Consider the following 22,365-nt stretch of genomic DNA (forward strand, 5'->3'; position numbering starts at 1 on the left):
CTTTACACTGTCACCACGTCCATATAATATACTCCACAGGCATGAAAACTGAGAATTCAGTAGACTAGACATTGCTGTCGCTCACGGTGAAAGAATTTCGTCAATACGACTTGTACTTTTCATTTGGGAGCGATTTGTTTGGGGCTGACTTTTCTGTTCATTTTAAGCAGCAAAAGTGAGGTGCATGTCTGTGTCCGTGTGTATGGAGGCATTTGGGTGCAGTCACTATAGCAACCAGGCTCACACGTGTCTGCTTAACGAGCTCTCTCTCTCACTCTGCCAAGATTCATCTTAAACACTTCTCTTTCAACTGCTGCTGTGTCCACAGTGTTTGCTCTACAGCCATCATTTTACCCTCAAAACGTATCCATCGTTCTTCTCTTTCCAACACCGTGTCTTTCAAAAGCTCAGAGATGTAAACCTTTAAAACTGTGTGGATCCAAGTGGAGGGCTCACATTTTAGTCATTCAGTGATTCAAAGAATATGAACTTTTAATATTCATTCAGGTGTTTTCTGACTCTAAAGTTTCTTTTCTCATTTCTTAGATTTTTCTAATTTACAATTAAAACATTTTCAGCTTTTTTCCAACTTCTTCTTCTGTGTAACCTTCAGCTTTTAGCAGTTCAGCACTTTTGTTTTCACGTTAAATTCGGGTTTTTTTTTTTTTTTATCATTCAACATTTTTAACTCAAAATTCAGCAATTAATTCATTTCAGTGCATACATTCAGATTCAAGCATTCACACTGCAGTTTCTTCAGAAAATGCACTTTCTAGTTCTTCTTGTTCTTTTGGCTGCTTTCTTTAGCGAAGAATCTTCTCTTTTCCCTCTGCCTAGCATCTCCATATTCAGTATCCTTTGTCTTATATAGCCACTATCGGTCCTCTGCACGTGTCTAAATCATGTCAGCCTTGTCTATAAACTGCTCAACATGAGCTGCCCTGTCAGTATTGCCTCAGAACCAGTCTCTACTGTAATTCCACCCTCACCTTAAACCAATCTGTCACTCCTACCACACATCTCATCAATGACTTGCTGATAATGCATATTTTTATTTAGATTTCTAAAGCGGCAATCATCATGTCAAGGTTTCGCTTAACAATAAATCAATCAATCAATCAATAAATAAATTCAATAAATTAAAAATAATAATAAAATGCACCCGTAATTGCGCATACTCGCCGCGAGAGGGAGACATTTCATGCGTGTCGCTGTTTCTGCGACGGAAGTGGGAAGTCAGAGGAGGCTGTACAGCTGTGCTCCGTGGCTAACAGCTAACCTCCGTTGTGAAAGTATCGGGATCCGCTAATTAAATAAGTCATCTCGACAGCCACTCTGAGACTCTGACTTTAACATGGGAAAAGGTGGAGGCACATTTGAAAGGCTTCTCGGTAAGTTAACAGCACATGCGTAAGTTGAGAGTAAAATAAGCAACTATAAGGCAGAGTGCGATGTTTTCCAGCGTATTGTTTTGACAGTCGATCGGGCTGTGGCTCCCAGGCCAGCTAGCTTTTTTTTCCTAGCCTGCTAACAAATTCGCTGCTATTGTTCAAAGGCCAAGAAATGCTAAGAAGTTAGCTGAAGCGAACAGTTTTAACTCAAAGTCTGGTCCAGTGTTATCGCCTTGCTTTTAGTTAAGCTAACCAAAGCTGTTGTTGTGTTCCTGTGCGTTTCATACACGGTAATATACGATTAGCTGTTACTTCACACATTAACTACCCCATATCCAAGGAAACCAGGCAGACAAACACAACGCTGGTATTCGTGAGGCGCTCTGTTGTCCTGAGTTTTTTTTTTTTAAAGACCACAACAGGTTGATTAGTTCGCTGACACATGTCTATAATTAGCGACTGGGATACTTTGTGATCCACGTATAGACCTACGCTAACGTCAGATGGCTAATAGTTGCTTTTACTCCATGACTAATCATAGAAAACAAGGCGTCTCTGTCATAGCATGTTTCAACAGTTACCTTGGTTTAAAACGAGTCCCAAGTGAATTTCCAGTTATGCAACAACAAGTTTCTTGGGCTACAAAGATGAGCAGGTTAACTAGCGAACCTGGATGAAAAATGTATACACCCAGTAAATGTCAAATTATTTTGTGAAGTGTCAAATGAATACGCAGCTGTGCATATTGATTACTATTAAACAATTTTCAGACATTTTAGGTCTCTTTAGTTCAGCTGGAGAGTTTTGCCTACTCTGCCAATGTAACCAGTAATAATTTGATATTTGAGGCCTAAATATCAAAGTGTTTGTATTAAAACCATCAAATAGGTTATAAATCGTGTGTTTGATTCTTCTTACCAGTGATGGAAATGGTTTCAGAATTTGAATCCATTAAATATAATTCCTGCCGAACTTATCGTTGCAGTCCCAACTTGTTTTTCTCAAGGATTCAAGGGTTTTTATTCCATTTCAAACGTGTGTATTCACATGAGTTGAAACTAAATTTAGCACTCAGGTCCCTGTTTAACGCCAGCAACAATGAGAACACACAAGAGAACAATATACAGAAACAAGGAAGAGAAAACATATTTACAGTGTCATAGAGAATGAATAATCATTTTTTAAGGGTATGGAGGATATTGCAAATGCACAATTGGTGTCTTTGTTACGATTGGCTAGGAGAAGTAGACACAGAAGCAGTCTAAAAGCATGGTGGTTCTGCTCTTGATACTCTGTGGCCTCCTGCCTGAGGGGAGGGGAACAAACACTGCATGTGCTTGGTGAGTGGGGTCTTTCAAGATAGAGGAGGCCCTTTTCCTGTATCTGCTGGCGTAAATGTCTGTAGTGATGGGGAGGCCCTCAGCAGAGGCGTTTTCTCTGCCGTCCTCAGGACACTCTTTCCCCACAAATCTGCAGAATAGGTTTAAGACTGAGCTAACAAGTTCCTCGTACTGCAACCTCCTGAAAAAGTGGAAGCGTTGGTGTTGGTGTCTTAACCAGGACAGAAATGTTGTGACACCAGATAGGGTTTTCAGTGAGATGTACACTAAAGCTGGTGACCACTTCCACAGTTGTTCTACTGATTTGCAGGGGCGGAAGCTAGTCTTTGTCCCTTCTAAAAAGCACACTCATCTCCTTTTTTTTTTCTTGAACTTGATGCAGAGATACTACACCTGCACCACCTCTGCAGTTGTTTACCCCCTGCCTGTAGTCAGAATCATTGTTGTTGTTGAAGCATAAATTTTACCTGACGTTCAAAGTATAGAAGCAGATAAAAAAATAAAAAAAAGTCTGAACTGAGTAATGCACACCTCTAAACCTATGATCAGATTCGCAGTTTTATAGCAGATGTCATGTGTATTTAAAACATTTAATCTTTTTAAATATATTTAACTCAATTAAACCACCATTATGTGTGGGTGATTGCTGAATTCACAGCACACATCCTTCAGTTTGACATGTAATAAGATGATATTTGGTTCCTAAAAATTGGGCAGTTTTTTTTATTTTATGATTTGCAAACAGGTCGTTTGTTGTGCTGAAAGTTGGATTAGGTTCCACTTGTATTTAGAAATGCAAATCAAGACCAGGTTTCATCTACTAAATGCATCGCAATCATATGCCAAACAGGATTATCACTTCGTGCTATCAGTGCTTTCCTGTTTTCCCCACAGTTCCGCAGGGCATAACAAATGTCAGACCCAGGACTGCAGCGCTTTGGCACACCTGAATCATATGCAAGGCTATTTTCTTTCTGACAGCTGAACTCACGGAAGCATCTGAAGCAATAAAATATTTTTAGTTATCCCTGCTGATGATGATATAATAAATAAGTAGATCTCTATTATATCATTAAGGTTTGACACCTCAAACCTTTTGTGTGGTAATAGTTTGATATCATACAAAGATCGATCTGGAGTCCTACGTTAATAGCAGGAGTACAGATGTTTCTATAAAGATTAAAGCATGTGGAAGAAGCGTTTGTTCATGTGTAACTGCCGGTGCAGTTTTGTGGAGCTGCTGTTGTAGATGCCATTTGACAGACATGCATGTTAAAGCTTTCTGTACTCATGCAGATAAAGCCACCAGTCAACTGCTTCTGGAGACTGACTGGGAATCCATCCTGCAGATCTGTGATCTCATTCGACAGGGAGACACACAGTGAGTGATTCTGTCTTCTTCCCCTCTACAGTCACATCCTCCAGCAGCTGAAGATTTAATACAGCTTCGACTATTGTCTTCAATGTTTTTGAAATAAACATACTTGAGAGTTTGCTTATTGAATTTATGCCAATGATTCTGCATTAAGCGATATCTGTGTTTTTTGTCCTTGCAGAGCTAAATATGCCATTGGGGCCATTAAAAAGAAGCTGAATGACAAAAATCCACACGTGGCGATTTATGCACTTGAGGTAAGACGTGTGGAAAGTATACAATCAAAAATACAAAATCTCTGTTGCCTGTAAACATAGTTTGATTTTTGCTTTGGTTGGTGTGTTCTCTTGCTTTGTCACCTAACTGTGGGCAATAGTAGACCTGGCATCTTTTGCGTTGGGTTGTTGAGAATAATGCAGCCTCACCCTTCAGGTCTTGGAGTCAGTGGTGAAGAACTGTGGCCAGACGGTGCACGATGAGGTGGCGAGTAAGCAAACCATGGAGGAACTGAAGGAGCTACTTAAGGTGACATTCATTTTATCTACTCCCTGTCTGCTCAGTTCCCACCACACTCTTTTCAATGCCATTCAGAGATGGCCTGTGTTGTCTTCTTACTGTGAAGCTTAATTTGTTGGCAGAGGTCAGGCGGAGTGGTTGCTTTGGCTTAATCAATGAAGAGTTTTAGTCTTTATTCAAACCTTTATTCAAACACAGGCTCCAGATTCCCAAAGGTGTACATGTTAGAGTGATGTTAAAGTGAGCAGCCACACAGTGGTCTGATATTAAAGTAGTTGATACTAAATGAACTTTTTAAAAAACAGGTTTAGCGTCTTTACAGTGCTTCAATTATATATTTTGGCTGGAGGCTTCATAAGCTTTCCCCCTCTCCTATGACTGCTCACTCTTTCAGCTGACTGGATTACAGCATGAGCTAGCAATATTTGATTGGATCCTAACTGTATCATGTGACACAGGCTGTATACCTCATGCTGGTTTCAACTTCCTGGTGATGTCATTGCCTTGTGACAGGAGTCTTTTTTTCTTTTTTTTTTTCAGATGAAAACAAGGGACTTCCCACCTCACAGTGTTGATGAATTCAGTGTGTTATTTGACAGTAGAATTCAGAAACAGGGAAAGTAGACCTTTTTGCTTTAATTGTGTGTAAATTCCTTGACTTCCAGAAACAGACGGAACCAAATGTCAGAAACAAGATCCTTTACCTGATCCAGGCCTGGGCTCACGCCTTCCGCAATGAACCCAAATATAAAGTGGTTCAAGACACCTATCAGATCATGAAAGTGGAAGGTAAGCTTGAACGAGCCGAGTGCTCACATCTGAAATGAAACCAAAGGATCTCTGAAAGCTTACTGACCCAGAAAATGTTTTCTAACAGGCCACTTAAAACTGGGTGATACCAGTTCAGATGATTTGTAATGATAAAAAACTGATTTTATTGATTCAAATTTCATTGTCAAAAGGTACATCAGCAGCTAGAAGTTATTGCCTCTTTGTGATTTTTTTTTTTTTGTAGCTGTTGTAAAAAGATTTTCTGCTTTTGTTTGTCTGCAGGTCACGTTTTCCCCGAGTTCAAGGAGAGTGACGCCATGTTTGCTGCTGAGAGAGTAAGATATTTTGTGTTTCTTGTTTTACTGATGTGTGAAGAGAGTTATGTTTTTGTGGCATGTGCCCCTTACATTGAGAAGTAGTTGAGTAATGTGATGTCTGCTTTGTTTATCTAGGCCCCTGACTGGGTTGACGCTGAGGAGTGCCACCGGTGCAGAGTCCAGTTTGGCGTTATGACAAGAAAGGTAGGCCGGGCCTGCTTGTAACTAGGCCACTTGGAGGTTTTATGGTTTCCTTCATTCATTTGATGCTGTGAGTGTGTGTCTGCGTGTATGCGGTACCTTCTCACGGCGCATGTGTGGAAATCAACCTCATTTTGTGTCCTGTGCTTTCCCAGCACCACTGTCGAGCCTGTGGTCAGATTTTCTGCGGCAAGTGTTCGTCTAAGTACTCCACTATTCCAAAGTTTGGGATCGAGAAGGAAGTGCGTGTGTGCGAGCCCTGCTTCGAGCTGCTTAACAAGTGAGTCCACAGATGTGGTGATTAAAATGTTAGAATTAGTGTGAAAAACAGGCTGTGTGTAACATGGTGGCCCTGGATAGTACAAGTGTTTATGTCTCACAATTATCTAGGGTGCAACAGATTAAACACAATGAACACGTGATTGATTTTATTCAAGGTAAAAATGATATGTAGCTGTGATATGACTTGTAAAAAATGATAGGTTAAATATGTGCAGCTGTGGTGCTGAGGTAAAATGCAGAGAATGTGTTATGGAGAGAGGAAAGAGGGCAAATAGATGTGTGGTGGAATGAGGAAGTGCAGGAAAATATTCAAAGGAGGAGGGAAGCAAAAGAAAAGTGGGATAGTAGGGGAGATGAGTAAAGTAGACAAGAGTACTAGGATGTTAGGGGTACAGCAGAGGTGGAAAAGGCTTAGAGTGAGCTGTATGTGAGGCTGGGCGCTAAGGAACGAGAAAATAATTTTTATCGACTACCTAGACAAAAAGATAAAGCTGGAAAGGATGTGCAGCACGTTAAGTTGATTAAGGGTAGTGATGAAAATGTACTAATGAGTGAGAGTGTGTTTTGAGAAGTTGGAACAAATACCATTAAAGAAAAACACGGAAAGACTTCTAATGAAAAAATGGTATGTAGATATATGAAGATAATGCCGGTTTTAAAAATAAACTATGTAAACGTATGCAAATGATGTCTGCGACTGTGTAACGTGTTCTGAGGCATGTTTGCACATGTTTGGCAGCTGATACTGAAAGACTGCTGGTAACACTGGGTGAAACATGCTGTGTAGTCAACTGCTCCAAGCAGTCGTTAAATTGTCTCACTCGCAGCTGGTAATTCACAGGACAATGCAGAAAGATTTTAGCTGGACGTGTCAAGCTAAAATCAGGAAGTACTTAGTATGCTGCAACATGAGTAGTTAAGTTTTTTTTCTAAAAAGAAAAGAAATACATGGATTGTGAAAACATGCAGACTATGTTTGTGAGCCTGTCTAGTAAGTAAGTAAAGTTTATAAGGCTTTTCACAAGACATGTTGTCACAAAGTGCTGTGCAAACAGAATAATTATAATGAAATATGATAGAAAATTAAAATACAGTTAATAGCAATACAAAACCAGGCTCAAAATAAAATGGAGATGATTAATAAACAGTGTCAACAAGAGCTTGTTTAATACGTTTTTAACTGATGTCTATCAGAATGAACAGCTCAGAAAGCAGTTCAGTTTCCTTCTTTTGGCATCAGAAGAAAGTAAGAAAAGCGCTGGCTTTTAAAATGGACTGAAGCAAAGTGGAAAAGTGTTCTTTTGTCAGATGAATTGAAATTTGAAATTCTTTTTGGAAAACATGAATATTATATCCTCTGGACTGAAGAGGAGGTGGTTTGCTATCAGTGGTCAGTTGCATTCTTGATGGTACTGGGGACCTGGCAGCCTGCACATCTGGAAAGGCATTATCGGCACTGAACGTTTTTTAGAACAACATACGCTCCTAGCCAAATGACGTCTTTTTCAGGGAAGGCTTTGCAAGACAGTAGTTGAAGAATATGCCTGCACTCCATACCTTTCACTGATTGAAAGCAGCAAAGAACACCTAGAATCCCACATCACACAGGAATTGGACAGCATTCCTTAAGAAAAATGTTTAAGTGCAAAAGAAAATAATAAATAATACTGTATTATAAAATAAGTTATGCAAACAACATAAAACGCCTTGTTTTATGTTGTAAATAACATTTTAATTTATGCCTTATAAATTAAAATGTTATTTCCTTATTATAAAACTTTCTTAAATTAGTAGCAATAAAACAAGTTCTGACAGTATTATATTTCTTGATTGAGGTAGCGCTAATGTGTATGTGTGTACACACACGTGAGCTAGTGAATGAGTGAGTATGTGTGTGGGATCCTTTAAAAGAGCATGTGGCGGCTGCAACAAAGCAAAGTGAGCATATCAACAGTTGTGGTTTGAGGCCGTTTTTCCTGCAGCAGAAAACAGACATTCTGATGATGATGATGATAATATTATTATAATGATGATAGTATATGTATGTGTGTGTGTATATATATCTGTATTTTCACTATCTCTTCCACAATTTGGGGGGGGGGGCAATCTGGACAAAATTTGTATGAACATCATCGCACATACAACAATAAATAATGTTGAAGTAATTAGAGATGGCACGATGCCACTTTTTTTATGTCCGATACTGATATCATAAATTTGGATATCTGCCGATACCGGTATGAATCCGATATAGTGTATTTTTCAATCAATAAAACAGGTTGTTGTTTTTTTTTATATCTTGCTGCATTTTGTATAAGTTCATACTCACGTTTTAAAAAAACAAAACACTAAAGCTATTCTGTTATACCTGTATGCAAAAAATACACTGCACCCAAAATATTTCATAGTTCAGCAATACTGATCAATCTAATAAACCTGAACCTACACGATCCTCCCTATTCTGGTATTTTAAAGAGTACTTAGCAGAAATATTAAACAACCTAACTAATAGGGTTGTCAGCTCCCAGTAAAAAAAAAAAAAAAAAAAAAAATAGGGAACCACCCACCCTCCGCCTCGTGATGCTTAATCGACGTAATCAACTAGAAGTAATAAATCAGACATTAGGACATTTCAGCTTCGACTTCAAGAAATCGTGATATGCGTCTTCACTGTTTCCTGTTATTTATACACAGAACAAAGAGCTGATGAGCCAGATGTATTGATGATAAGGGTTGTTGTTTACTGTTTCTCTAATGTAGCAGCTTTCTGTATGTTAACTGGGGAAAAATACTTAAACACAAAAATAACAGAACTTTAGTGAATAAGAACGACAAACTAAAAACAAAGGTGTGTACCATACTTGGAAGCATTGTTTGTCAGTGTGTGTGTTTGGATGGAGATCCGAAATCCAAATGGGAGTAACTTGAAAGTGTTTCCCATGATGTTTTGTTGTATTGTTCTCTCTTTGGAGTGCTACTGTTGTTTCAAGCAGCATGCTTGAAACTCTGATTTACAAGGTTATTTGTCCTCCCTGATCCCTCTTCCTTAGCAGCCACCCCTCCCTCTCTCCTCCACTTAGGAAAGCTGAAGGAAAAGCCCCTTCCTCAGGCTCTGCTGAACTGCCACCTGAGTACCTGACCAGCCCACTGTCCCAGCAGTCACAGGTAATAATTTGAAACTCTTTATATCAATCACTGTCTTTCTAGATTTTTTGTTTTTGTTTTGTTACCTGTTAAATATAGGACTTAAATGATTTTCGAGTTATTATATTGTTGTTGTTTTTTTACATTTTAGACAGCTTTCTAGCCTTTTTGGAAAAAGTTGCTAAAATTGTCACACTGGAAATAAATAGTCATGTACACCCCATCATTCATTAGCTTAAAGAACCACCTTTACCAGCAATCACTTGAAATCAGTGTTTTCTAGCTGACTTTAATTCCCATATTGCTGTGGAGGAAATTTGTCCCAATCTTTCCTACAGTGTTGCTTTGGTTCACTGAGATTTGCAGGCAGAGCTCTCTTAATGTAATTCTACAGCATTTCAATCAAGCTGAATGTCTGGGCTTTATTTGTGGTCATTATGAAACCTTTAGTGTTTTCTTTTTCAGCTATTCTATTGTAGATTTGTTGTAATTTAGATGATCCAGTTGCAGCCAAGCTTTCACTGTTGGACTCTCCTGCTATATATTTCTCCTGCTCTTCTTTCTCACCAGATGCCCCCCAAGAGAGATGAGGCTGCCCTGCAGGAGGAGGAGGAGCTGCAGCTGGCCATAGCTCTTTCTCAAAGTGAGGCTGAGGAGAAGGAGCGAATGGTGGGTTGCTAAGCTGAAATGCTCATTTTTGGGTATGGATGTGTTTGTTTTCAGCTAGTATATAGAATAAAAGCTGACACACAGCTGAATGCTCAATTGCAGAGACATAAGAACTCGTACTCGATGTATCCCAAAACCGATCCCACCCCAGTGACTTCCTCAGCTCCCCCAGTCAGTACCCTCTACACTTCCCCTGTGGTAAGGCTGTTTCCAGCAAAATCACTTATACTCTACAAAAAATGTTTTCATGATTTTAAAAGCATGTTTGAAAGATTTTTATTATTGTTAAGCAAATTTTAAAATGCATTCTTTTTTGACTATTATGAAACACATTGCAGAACTCCTCTGCTCCATCAGCTGAAGATGTAGATCCTGAGGTACATGTGGTATATTGCTCTTCTCAAATGTTAGCAGTATTGCTGATTAATGGAAATGCTACACCGTGCTTTTAAAGCTAATAAGGAAATATGACATCATTCCAGCTGGCCCGTTACCTGAACAGAACATATTGGGAGAAAAAACAGGAAGAGGCTCGCAAGAGTCCCACCCCCTCAGCCCCTGCCCCTGTGACATTGGCTGAGCCACTTCCGGCAATCAGTCAGCCCGTGGAAAGTCACGTCCCTGTCCAGCCTGTCAACATAGTGGAGGTATGCTGAAGTTGTGAGCTCTAAAAAACCAAAATCAAGCTAAACACAAATGAGCCCCTGCTCATGGTTTGCCCTGTTCATCCCCTCTTTCAGCAGCAGTACCAGAATGGCGAATCAGAGGAGAACCATGAGCAGTTTCTGAAGGCTCTGCAGAATGCTGTCACCACCTTCCTGAACCGCATGAAGAGCAACCACATGCGTGGGCGAAGCATCACTAACGACAGCGCCGTGCTCTCACTCTTCCAGTCCATCAACAACATGCACCCACAGCTTTTGGACATCCTCAACCAGCTAGATGAGAAGCGATGTAAGCGTTGGCCTTGTGTAATTGTGTCCATGTTTATAGATTTCTCTCTCCACGTGTCCAGGCTCTGAACTGTGATGATCTGTGTCTTGTCAGTGTATTATGAAGGGCTGCAGGACAAGCTAGCTCAGGTTCGTGATGCTCGGGCCGCTCTCAACGCACTCCGGGACGAACACAGAGAGAAACTGCGTCGCGCTGCAGAGGAAGCGGAAAGACAGAGGCAGATCCAGCTGGCACAAAAACTGGAGATCATGAGGCAGAAGAAACAGGTACTGAACTGAATCTGTTCAATGAGAGTTCAGATATAATAGGCCATTACCATGCTCACAGGTATTTCTTTGGACCGCAGGAGTACCTGGAGATGCAAAGACAGTTGGCCATTCAGCGCCTCCAGGAGCAGGAGAAAGAGAGGCAGATGCGTTTGGAGCAGCAGAAGCACACCATCCAGATGAGGGCCCAGATGCCTGCTTTCTCTCTTCCCTATGCCCAGGTACACATTTTATACTCCATCTGGCCTCAGACTGAACTCAACCCAAGGATAATCTAGTCAGTAAATTCACTTGATATTGCAGAAACCAAATGTCTCAATAATAGCAGAAATATATGAACCTAAAGAATAAATTTCAGCTAATGAAACATTTTTTTAGATTTCAGCAGGAGACTTTTTATGTTTTTGAACTTTTTTAAGTTCATTGTAATCTTTTGGTGAAATTTTAATGCTGTCTTTATTTGCTGTTATGTAGATGCAGTCTTTGCCCCCCAATGTCGCGGGAGGGGTGGTATACCAACCCGGTGCTCCGCCCAGCTACCCAGGCACTTTCAGCCCCGCTGGTTCTGTGGAGGGTTCACCTATGCACAACATCTATATGAATCAGCCAGGGCAGACTGCACCAGCACAGTACCAGGCTATGCCTGGTCCTACCACAGGTGAGGAGGTTCACAAGAAAAAGGATCAGCTGAAAAGACAAGAAATCTACCAACTTTGGTCATCTGGTGTTACAATTAGCGATATGATCTAAAATCTTAATCGTTCACTACAATGTTTTGTGTTTCCTCCCCCCCTTTCTTTTAGATCCCAATATGGTTAATGCATACATGTACCCACCTCCAGGAACTAATGGGCAGCCCGCTCCTCCGCCTGGTCAGGCTCCACCCACAACTAGTCCACCCTACTCCACCTATCAGCCCACACCTACGCAGGGTTACCAGGTCTGACAAAGCTCCACTTAAATTTTCTGATTAATACATGAAATGCCACAAAAACGTTTAAAGATGAATGCATCTCACTGTTCTCTGTGTTTTGTGCAGAATGTGGCCTCTCAGGCGCAGAGTATGCCCCCCATGTCCCAGGCACCCCCCACTAACGGTATGGGTTATATGGGTTACCAGCCATACAATATGCAGAACATGATTTCAGCATTGCCGGGACAGGACCCCAATATGCCCCCCCAACAGCAGTACATGCCAGGCCAGCAGCCCATGTATCAGCAGGTCAGTTGTATATTTATGTATTTGAAGCTTCTGACAGACTAAAAGTTAATTGGTTCAACTGTCATTCACAGTTAACGCATGAAAGCTTTCTTTATTTTTATCTTTGGTATTTTTATTTAGGTTATTTAAATGTCAGTCCTGGCTAATCTTCCTATTTTTACTTGTGCATTCATGCTGCTAGGTTGCTCCCCCTGGTGGCCCCCCGCAGCAGCAGCAACAGCCGCAGCAGCCGCAGCAGCAGGCACCTCAAGCCGTGCCGGGCAGCGCAGAGGCACAGCTCATCTCCTTCGACTGAAGGGCCTCACGCTGCTGGGTCTAACACACTACAGCTCCTCTCCCTGTTTGGTCTCTTTCTTCCCTCTCTGGACTCTGAGGATACCCTCTGGAAACACACACATAATTCCCACTTTCCACCTCGCTGTGATTTTTGTGGCAACGTGAAATATTGTGATGATGTTGCAGAACTGTTGCTCTCCTTGCCTCTCCCCCGCTGAAGTATAAAAATCAGGAGGGGTGAAGCTGCAATGGGAAGCGCCATAACCAAGAACCTTCACCCTCTTCCTCCTCCTTTCCAGCTGATATGTATGTAGTATCTCCTTATTAAATGAATAACTGAAGAGCAGAAATAGTCAGTGGTATTAAAGTTACAGAAAATATGACCATTTAGGAGATTAAAAAAAAAAAAAAAAAAGAGAGAGAGAGAGAAGAAGATGCAACCATCCTTTGTCTCACATTTTTCTAAATCCAAATTTGCATGTTGAAATTTCAGTTCTTTTCTGGAATGGAAGCAAATTATTTCAACGTGTTTTAACAGTTTAAGAAGTGACTGAGAAACATCTGTATTCACTGTTTAAGATGCTGTTGGTATGTCTGAAGAGTGACAGCACAGTCAGACACCTGGAAAAAATCTCACTAATGCATAGGCAGTAGTTTTCATATCATCCCTTCTCATAATTACAAATTAGAGTCTTCTTTTTTTTAATGGGGGGGGGGGGGGGGGCATTTATTTGTTGTGTGCTGCTTCAACTGTGTGTTAATATAGTTTCAGAGACGATGCAGGGATTAGCACGTTACGGGAAACTGTTTAGAAAATTAGCTGGGTGGTTGTTTTGTCTTCATCAATTATACTTAATTAACTAAATCATTAAAAATCCACAATTAGTAACAAAAAAATATTCATACTAAAAGCAGTCCAGCAGTTCTAATAGCATCTTGCATCCCTTCTGTTAAAGCGACTGGTGTTGCCGAACATCAAGTGCCATCACAAAATTGAAGCATATGAATTTAACCTGTAATAAAGTGCAAGTTTCCTCCAGGAGTCCCAGCCTACATTCTATTAGTTGTAATTTTCACATATACAGATGCCTGCATCGGGAGTACATGTGGGCACTCTTTCAAAAGTCTGCTTGAGTATCCAGAAGTGAAGAAAAGCTTGCAGAGCAAACATGATGTGCTGCATGTATGTATCACACACCCAATCAGTGGTTTCTGTAACTCTTCAGTTGGCATCTGTGAACTTCTTTATTCCAACATACTGATCTGACTTTGAAGTAATTTTAAAATTATATTTAATAAATATCTGGTTCTTACTGTCCACGTGCCTCGACTTGTATTTTGTAACCACACACAGAGGAGGGTTTTTTTTTTTTTTTTTTAAAGCTTTTATTCAACTATATCCATTATCAGATTGCAGAATTGTCTTACAAATATAAAGACTATAGACTTACACTCATAACTGATGTGAACTAATAATTTAATGTCCTTTTGGTATTTTGGCTTCTTTAGAGTTTTCTGAAGATGAGGCATTTGTAGTATTCTTCCATCTCAATCTAAAAGAAGGAAACATTACAAGTGTAAAAGACATGCTGCTGGGAGGTGGAATCGCCTCTAAGCCGAGATACATGACTTACTATCCGCTCCATACGCATCCCGTTCCCATAGGCCAGCTGTCTGAGCACGTCGATATCTGGAAGACCCCAGTCTGGATTCCTGTATGCAGCAGAACCAAACATGGTCCATATCTTATCCTAACAGCCAACCACATACACATATTACCAAATAGCTGCTACTCACATTTTTCGTAGCTCCTCATCCAGCTTTTCATTACAACTTGGTGTGATGATGCCATTAACAGCATACACCTGAGAAATGTTTTAATTTGACATCAGTTAGTAGGTTCAGGTTTATTTGTAGTGTAATTAACTATCATTACATACCCCATATGTTATCAAAAGGCCGTTTTGTTTGAGGATCTGTCCTGCTCCACTGAACACTCCCTGAGAAAATGATAAGTAAATAAAATACTGTGGGGATATATCTCAAGCTCTTCAGTTGATTTATAAGCAACCAGGCCTACCTGGGCTGTTTTGAAGGAGCTGTATTGCAGTAAATTAATGGAAATAATAACGTCACAGGAGTTGTGACTCAGTCCTGCCCATTTCTCCCACGGATCACTGGCATCCAGGTGAACAGGTGGTAGCACCGTCTTTGCTTGGGTTGCAGCAATATATGCCTTGATACTGCCAACAAGGTGTGTACGAGCTTCATTTTAGATTTAATGTCAAATCCATAGACTTCAACAAATCACTTGTTTAAATAGATCATTGATTTAACTGGAATATGTTCGTAAATCTTTCTGTCACACATAACTATACTGACACGTCAACATGGCAAGCACTTTCTGAAAGGCACAAACCTCTCTAGAGAATCCTCTTTGATGTCTGATGGCTGCCAAATGACAAAGGGCATCTTCTGAGCAAACCGTATGATATGCTGGCCAGTTCCAGAACCAAGCTCTAAAGCAAATAACTGCCTGTGTGACTGGCTCTCCAACACATCTTCGAGCACTGAACAAACACTCTCCCAGTTCCTTTCAGCCTGAGGAGACAGCAGCATGGCCTGAAGGAAAAAGAAAAGAAAAGATGTGTGCCTCTTTTATCTAGCATTGCACTCCCATGCATTGCATTGTTCTCTTAGCGGATGCTTCTTACCTTTTATTTGCACTGGCGATAAAGGCCAGTGGAGGGAATGGCATGTTGGTGGAAGACAGTAGCAGCAGATGGGTGGAGAGATTACCTGGTTAAGAGGATTTCCTTCATGCTCCTTCCCAGTGTCCAAGTGCCCAGCATTGGTACACTACAGGTAGGACATATGCACATGCACAGCAAATAATAGGACAGCTATAGTCTTGAGTCACCTCTTATTTCTTTCTACTTTGCTTGCAAGGAGCCAGTCCACTTTACATTTTTAAAGTGGTCTTGACCAATAATTCTCCAATTCTGACTTTTCACTCATTTACTATTTTTTTCTTTTCTTTTGTTAAGCCTTGTTAAGAAAGTCCAAACACAGGACCTCGGATCTGGATCTGACATGGTTTCGGGCTGAATCTGAGCCAGTGGTGTTGTGGATAATGTCAAAGCTGTTCATCAGCTTTGACATTATCCACAACACCACAGCAAAATCCCTTCAGATGTTGATCCACTATGCAATTCCACCTGGAAAGCATGTGACTGTAACAGCTTAATTTTTGAGCATTAGAATGATCCCAACCACACTGCCAATGCAGTAAAGACACCTGGATGGAAAAACAGATAATGGAGCACTATGAGTCATTGCATGTCATTGAAGTGATAATGCTAGAGATGGAAAGATGAGACTGGACATATTATTATTATTATTATTATTATTATTATTATTATTATTATTATTATTATTTCAAACTTACTTTCTTTCTGTCGCTCTCTCACGCACATTCATTGTCCCTTGTGGGCTCCCGTAGCAGTTGAATTGAGGTTTTTTAACAGTTCACGCAATGCATTGTGGGTAGGTCAGGAGTAGAGGGGACGCCATGTGCTTTTGAGGCAGAGGATCCGCTGGAAGGAGACGTGTGTGTGATAAATTTGTCTGTTTCTCAGAGAGAGGACCACCGGCTCCATTTACCGTCGGCATGTTCTGCACCAGCCGCTGCCTCCGCACCGCGCTGCGAGCCGCAGCCAGCACGCATCGGTACGTAACAGGCGGAGTACACTTGTATCCGAGTGTCTGCGGCTTCAAGGGCAGAGAGCCGGCCACTGCTGCCGCTTAATTTGGATGGAGAACACGATGTTGTCTTTTTAATTCGTCTAAAGACAGACGATGCGCGTTGTGTGAGCACAGAAATGAGTTTAGTGGTTTGCGGCTGTGTGCTAAGTAGGTTAGCCGACGTTAAGGGTTCCATCGCAGGCTTCAACTTGAACAACGTGACCAATTGAGCCCTGCTGTCCGACTAATGACACAAAACGCAGTATACCTTCATGGCTTCGTCTTAAAAAAATCTAAGAGAAGCATGGCTTTGACCTTTTTTTTTTCTTACCTACACTGGTCAAATGGGACTTTTCTGGTATTTGACAGTAGTAAAAATACTCTGGGTGATTTTTTTAAAACATTTTTTATAGCTTGATAGGCTACATTACCCTGTTAAAACTGACTAGAGTTTTAACTGGGGTTTTTCGGGAGTCTTGAGACTTTCAATGCCATGTGTGTAAAAGAGGCAGTTGTGTCTTAAAACAGACATGTCCAGACTGTCAGCTGGAGATTTTATGATGTAAGCCACCATGGCTTGTCCTGGAGCGCTTCTCTCTCTTCATCCTTATCAGGACCTCTCAGCCAAAGCTGTAGTTTCCTCCAGTGTCGCCCTGGTTACATGGAGGCTGACTGCCCTTTGCACAACTTTTTATTTTTATTTTTGTATTTATTAAATTTTTTTTTTTGCCTGCAAGTACCCAGGGGTTTGTTTGGGGGTAAAGGGACTTAAATTTTGTAATCACAAGTAGAATGGGAAGCTTTGGGGGTGGGTTGTCCACATGCCTGACAATTTGTTGTAACCATCAGACACTATAAGTGCATCGTCTGCACATCCCTCATCCAACTGGTCTCCATGCAATCAATGAAGAGCAACTGCTCAGCTGAGCTGTCCACGTCTGTTATTGTGAAATTCCAAGTCTGAGATGTTTGAGAAGGCATGAAGAACCACCGTGCTGTCAGTTTTACTAACAGGACTGAGCTTCCTGCCCCCCTTCCACAGTGCATTTCTAGGTCTGCATACTTTCTTTGATTACAGTCCTGCATTCATAGAATAGCGAGGTTGCTAAACGATGATGGGTAACAAAGAAGATTGAGCTGATATATAACCTTTGTTATATAATGCAATTGTAACCTCAACAGGGAAGGTGTAACACAGAACGGGTAAATAAATTGCATCTGTGAGGGTTATAATTCAGTTGATATTATTATTGTACATTCTGCTTACATGAAACTTGATCGTGTTCCAAAGGTTTTCAAGTTGGATATTCGTGTTGCAGAGTGTACTTTTGTAATAAACCTACAATATTCCTGAAATCTGTCCTTACTGCCAGAATATAATGGTTGATTTCTTAGCTCACAGGTACTTGCCGTAATGTCAACCAGTCCTGCCCGCCCTGAGCAACCGCTTGTGGGTGGCTGTAGCTCAGGTGGCAGAGCAGGTCAGCCACTAATCAGAAGGTCGGTGGTTCGATCCCAGGCTGCCACCTGGCTGCATGCCAAATATCCTTGGGCAAGATACTAACCCCATGTTTGCCTACTGGTAGTGGTCAGAGGGTCCGGTGGCGCCAGTGTCCGGCAGCCTCGCCTCTGTCAGTGCGCCCCAGGGCAGCTGCGGCTACAATGTAGCTTGCCGTTGCCTGTGTGTGAATGACTGAATGTAGTGTAAAGCGCTTTGGGGTCCTTAGGGACTGAGTAAAGCGCTATACAAATGCAGGCCATTTACCATTTGTGCCATCTTGCATATAACATACAACAAATCTCTTCTTACTATTCTTACCAGGGATGCGTGACTCTCCAACCAAAGCTAGCCAGTACCTGCAGAATCCTGCCAAATCCTTTGTGGTGTGGTGTTTTTGTATAGCATTATTTGCTGATGCAAAACTGGAATTTCAGGGTTTTTGCTTGCCAAATTACCATAATTTGTTTGAGCTGTTAAACTGCAAAGCAATAAGCATAAAAGTGTCCTCCAGGTGAAATAAGAAAGCAAACCCATCTCATAGTAATAGCTACTGTCTTTACACAGTGAGAAGCTTGAGGGGTTATTTGGTGGTTTGCAAATTGAGACCATTAATTATGCATAAGTTAGGCAGTCTGCACTCTAAATGTAAGAAGGATTGTTTTGTAAAGCAGTAGACAAAGTCAAAATATGGCAGTGGATGATGCCAGGTGTGATCCACACCATACTGAATATGTGGATACAGTCTGCCGTTTAGCTAACCGCTTTTCACTTTCCCAGGCAACAGCTTCAACGGCAGACACCAGCCTTATGTGCTCTCAGACTTCTGAAAACCAGTCCAGCCTCGTCTTCAGATGCCATCGCCACCCCTCCTCTAGATGGAGCCCCCAAACAGTATTCCCCCAAAATCCAGCAGCTTGTCAGTGACATAGCCAGCCTCACCTTGTTAGAGGTGTCCGATCTCAACGAACTCCTCAAGGTTTGTGGGAAACCTAAAACCACAGTGCACTTTGTCTGAGCTTCTTGCTGTCCGTTTGTGTTAAATGTTGAGTGATAACTTGTTTGTCTTTACCACAGAAAACTCTGAACATTGAGAGTGTCGGAATGATGCCGATGGGGGCGATGGCGACATTAGCTGCTCCTGCAGCTCAGGTATTGATAATTGTTTTTAAAGGGAAGTTCTGAAGACTGCCTTATAAATCATTAATGGCTTAAGTAGCAACATACATCATTATTGTTCTTTTTCAGATGTCTAGCTTAAGAATTTAAAGCCACTCATAGTTGATGTGGCCAACGAGGCTCCGTGCGCACAGTTAAATGACCTCGATTGTGTTCCTTTTGCAACTAGGCTGCAGAGGAGGAGGTGGCACCAGCAAAGAAGGAGAAGACTCACTTTACAGTAAAATTGACAGAATTGAAAGCTGCTGAAAAAGTAAAGCTTATAAAGGAAGTGAAAAACTGCATCCAGGGCTTGAATCTGGTGCAGGTAAGTCTCACTGTTGGAGCTATTTAAGCGGGCTTATTGTAGCTTTTGGCAAAAAGCAGTGGGCCGGTGTTAGAATGTGAGATATAAAATGTTTATGAGATGACGCTTTGGAGGTAATAATATGCATATATTATTACATAATAGTCTGCAAAATCAGTCCAATTTATTTTGTGAATCAGTTTCAGCTGCTTTGGTGCAAATGAAAATCTCACTGCTGGTAGCATAAAACAGTACATGCAGTCCAGCTCATCCAGGATGACACATCCATTCGTGCTGTTATGAGTAGGTTTGCTATGTCTCCCAGCATGTTCTCAAGAGTGGTGAGGTGATGCAGGTGGGCTGTTACACAAGGAAGGCTGAACAGGGCTGTAGAAGGATATCAAGGGCATCAGTGTCTGCTCCTCTGAGCAAAGAATTGTCAGTCCTACTACATGACCTCCAGCAAGCTCGTCATGTGCATTCCTCTAAACAAACTGTCAGAGGGCACGTGGGTAGCATGGGTTGACGTCTTTTAGTGGGTCCTTTGCTCACAGAGGTTGTCTGTGGTGTTGGCTTTGCAGTGAACCTGTTGTCCCTTTATTTGCACCAAAGTGGGTGAAATGCATTCCCAACAGTTTCTAACTTGACAGATTGATATGAATTTGTTGTATTGTGGTGATCAAGTGTTCCTAATTTCTTTCTTTTTATTGTGAGCAGTAACTACAAGCAAACATTGTGTATAGTGTAATTTGCTTTGTCTGCAGTGTTAAAGCTTCTCAAAGCACAAATTTGTTAATTTCACTAATTGTTTTTTTTTTTCTCCGCCCTCTTTATTTGAAACAGGCTAAGAAACTAGTGGAGTCTCTTCCACAGGAAATCCGGGCCAACGTATCCAAAGAAGAGGCAGAGAAATTAAAAGCAGCCCTGGAGGCAGCAGGTGGCACCGTGGAGTTGGAGTAGATCTCGTCTGCCCTTATGCCCACTGTTCGCCATCATTTTACTACTCATGCACTTCATCCTTGAGTTTATTTCTTTTTATTTGTTTTCTTTCCTCCCTTTTTTTTTTTTTGTACGACAAAGACGTGGATCGTAAGAGAAATGGAAACAAATGCCTTCTGACATTAACGCCGTCCCCTTACAACGTCAGGTCGGGACGGCACAGCTGAGACTGAACTCTCCAGCACGCAGCCTTCGCAGATGTGCCGCCGCACTGTTTGGTGGTTCGCTTGTCTGATACACGTGTCACAAACAAGCTAAGGAGATTGGTTGGATGCAGAGTAACGCCTTTTTCAGACATGTAATGAATAACATTGCAGTAATGGCATTGTGTCAATCGGCGGTCATTGATCACATTAATGTTCCTCTGGTTTCTATCTGACCTTCCTGCGACAGACTGAGAGAACTTCTCTCTCTGTCATTGTTACAAAGAGCTGCATGTGCTGCGTGGTGTTGCAGAGAGAGCTGTACCCTACCCCCCCACATGCATGCTCTAAAAAGCTTTCTTCTGAATTAGGAAGAATGCTTGAATCATATTCCAAATTAGAAACGATGTAAACGTTTCTGCTTTTAATTGCATTCTCCTGTGAGCTGAGTAACTCGCCAAAGATGCATGCATAGTTGCTACGGTTGAAATTTATTGCGTCCAGAGGCGTGATCAGGGTGCTGATGGACACGAAACCATCACCACACCAAGATGCTGTCAGATCAATGGGAAGGAGCGCATGTCTGAAAGAGGCTGAAATTACTTTGTAATTCTTTGTGTTTAATCTTCTCACAAGGTTAAATCTTGTGGTTTCCAGGTTGATACAGATGACTGATGTTGAGGAGCACCAGATACTGTGTGTAGTTCAGAGAATGGCAGGGTTGAGTCCAGATAAATCTCATTGAAATGTTAATAATGTGATTAAAGTTGAAATAATTATTTTGCTCTTATGTGTTATTGGTCGTGTGGCTGAATTTATGGAAAACTTGATGAGTGTAATCAAGATTTCATGTGTGCTGTGTTGACTGAACATTTATTGTGGAACAGTGAATTTCACTAGATGATGCTTTACTGCGGTTGTCCACCAGAGGTCTTAATAACGCTGGATAACAGCACTTGCATGTCATTTTGTTTCTGAGTAAACCTTAGTGTTGAAATGAACAGAAATGAGTAGGTTTTCCTAAAAGAGGGAAAAAAGCTTCAGTATCTGTGATGATGTATGATTTGGAGAGAAAGTAATTTACGCCATTTACACTAACTGGACACTTAATTAGGTATACCTTCCTCTGAACCCCTTTTGCCTTCGGAACAAAAAACGGTTTTCATGAATCTGTGCAAACTCTACTTTTAGTTCCCTGCTCTTAGCTGGCATAAGTGGCAACCAGTGTGGTCTTGTGCTGCTGTAACCCATGTGCATCAAGGTCTGATTTGTTCACAGATGCTCTTCTGCATACCTTGGTTGTAACAAGTGGTTGTTTAAATTATTGTTGCTGTCCTATCAGATGAAAGGAGACACTCATTCTCTTCTGACATCTCACACTGAGATGTCAGAAGAGACCTTAGAGATGGTCGTGTGAGAAAACCCCAGCAGATCAGCAGTTAAGTACTCGGTCCAGCCCAGCTGTCATTACGAGCTATGTCACTTTCAAAGTCCTTTAAATCTGCTTTTCATTCTGCCCATTTAATGTCTACATGCATTTAGTTGCTGTAGGTAGGCAATCTTATTTTGTCTGCAAAAGTCAGCATGTAAAGAAGAAAAATTATACACAGTTATTTTAAAACTAGTGTTGGACTGCTTTTCCTCTTGGAGAATCTGTCTCTTCAATGGGGTTCACATAAGGAACATAAACTGCTAACCCTGCACAAAATCACCTGCAGACTGCTGACTGTAAAAAGAAAAACCTGAAGAATATAAACAATTTCTGATTAATTATAGTTATAGGAGAAGGTGA

The 22,365-nt window shown here is 41.2% G+C and overlaps 3 protein-coding genes across 9 annotated transcripts; 2 read left to right on the forward strand and 1 right to left on the reverse strand.

Annotated features, from left to right (window-relative positions):
- The first annotated feature begins 1,236 nt into the window (after positions 1-1,236).
- hgs (hepatocyte growth factor-regulated tyrosine kinase substrate) lies at positions 1,237-14,042 on the forward strand. Of its 7 annotated transcripts, none has more exons than XM_085271442.1 (20): positions 1,237-1,391; positions 4,028-4,112; positions 4,288-4,363; positions 4,539-4,631; positions 5,288-5,411; positions 5,676-5,728; positions 5,846-5,914; positions 6,067-6,191; positions 9,244-9,358; positions 9,908-10,006; positions 10,109-10,204; positions 10,345-10,383; positions 10,489-10,653; positions 10,747-10,960; positions 11,054-11,226; positions 11,307-11,447; positions 11,701-11,884; positions 12,030-12,166; positions 12,266-12,448; positions 12,630-14,042. In XM_085271442.1, the coding sequence occupies exons 1-20, from the start codon at positions 1,355-1,357 to the stop codon at positions 12,741-12,743; spliced, it is 2,322 nt and encodes a 773-aa protein (XP_085127568.1). In that variant the 5' UTR covers positions 1,237-1,354; the 3' UTR covers positions 12,744-14,042. The 7 variants fall into 7 exon arrangements, with proteins under 7 accessions (XP_085127568.1, XP_085127571.1, XP_085127569.1 ...); XM_085271445.1 differs by having other exon boundaries at positions 10,750-10,960; XM_085271443.1 differs by having other exon boundaries at positions 9,247-9,358.
- LOC146576289 (methyltransferase-like 26 B) lies at positions 13,439-15,577 on the reverse strand. The gene is made up of 7 exons (XM_085271450.1): positions 15,439-15,577; positions 15,144-15,346; positions 14,805-14,967; positions 14,665-14,724; positions 14,522-14,589; positions 14,359-14,437; positions 13,439-14,277 (listed from the first exon to the last, which is right to left on the reverse strand). The coding sequence occupies exons 2-7, from the start codon at positions 15,341-15,343 to the stop codon at positions 14,230-14,232; spliced, it is 618 nt and encodes a 205-aa protein (XP_085127576.1). The 5' UTR covers positions 15,344-15,346; positions 15,439-15,577; the 3' UTR covers positions 13,439-14,229.
- Positions 15,578-16,198: 621 nt separating this feature from the next.
- Positions 16,199-21,352, forward strand: mrpl12 (mitochondrial ribosomal protein L12). Its single transcript, XM_085271451.1, has 5 exons — positions 16,199-16,453; positions 18,747-18,945; positions 19,044-19,118; positions 19,315-19,452; positions 20,275-21,352. Exons 1-5 carry the CDS (start codon positions 16,395-16,397, stop codon positions 20,389-20,391), a joined length of 588 nt encoding a protein of 195 aa, XP_085127577.1. The 5' UTR covers positions 16,199-16,394; the 3' UTR covers positions 20,392-21,352.
- The last annotated feature ends 1,013 nt before the right edge of the window (positions 21,353-22,365 follow it).

The sequence above is a fragment of the Mchenga conophoros genome, linkage group LG4 (assembly GCF_057382185.1).
Source record: "Mchenga conophoros isolate Kocher_MC1m ecotype Shallow Benthic linkage group LG4, M_conophoros_male_GT1.1, whole genome shotgun sequence".
NCBI classification, from domain to species: Eukaryota; Metazoa; Chordata; class Actinopteri; order Cichliformes; family Cichlidae; genus Mchenga; species Mchenga conophoros.

Coding starts and splice junctions, on each gene's coding strand:
- mrpl12 (XM_085271451.1), top strand. CDS start 16,395: ATGTTCTGCACCAGCCGCTGCCTCCGCACCGCGCTGCGAGCCGCAGCC. Junction 16,454..18,746: donor GCCGCAGCCAGCACGCATCG/GTACGTAACAGG, acceptor TCACTTTCCCAG/GCAACAGCTTCAACGGCAGA. Junction 18,946..19,043: donor ATCTCAACGAACTCCTCAAG/GTTTGTGGGAAA, acceptor TCTTTACCACAG/AAAACTCTGAACATTGAGAG.
- LOC146576289 (XM_085271450.1), bottom strand. CDS start 15,343: ATGCTGCTGTCTCCTCAGGCTGAAAGGAACTGGGAGAGTGTTTGTTCA. Junction 14,968..15,143: donor AAAGAGGATTCTCTAGAGAG/GTTTGTGCCTTT, acceptor CCTTGTTGGCAG/TATCAAGGCATATATTGCTG. Junction 14,590..14,664: donor GCCTTTTGATAACATATGGG/GTATGTAATGAT, acceptor AACATTTCTCAG/GTGTATGCTGTTAATGGCAT.
- hgs (XM_085271442.1), top strand. CDS start 1,355: ATGGGAAAAGGTGGAGGCACATTTGAAAGGCTTCTCG. Junction 1,392..4,027: donor CACATTTGAAAGGCTTCTCG/GTAAGTTAACAG, acceptor GTACTCATGCAG/ATAAAGCCACCAGTCAACTG. Junction 4,632..5,287: donor AACTGAAGGAGCTACTTAAG/GTGACATTCATT, acceptor CTTGACTTCCAG/AAACAGACGGAACCAAATGT.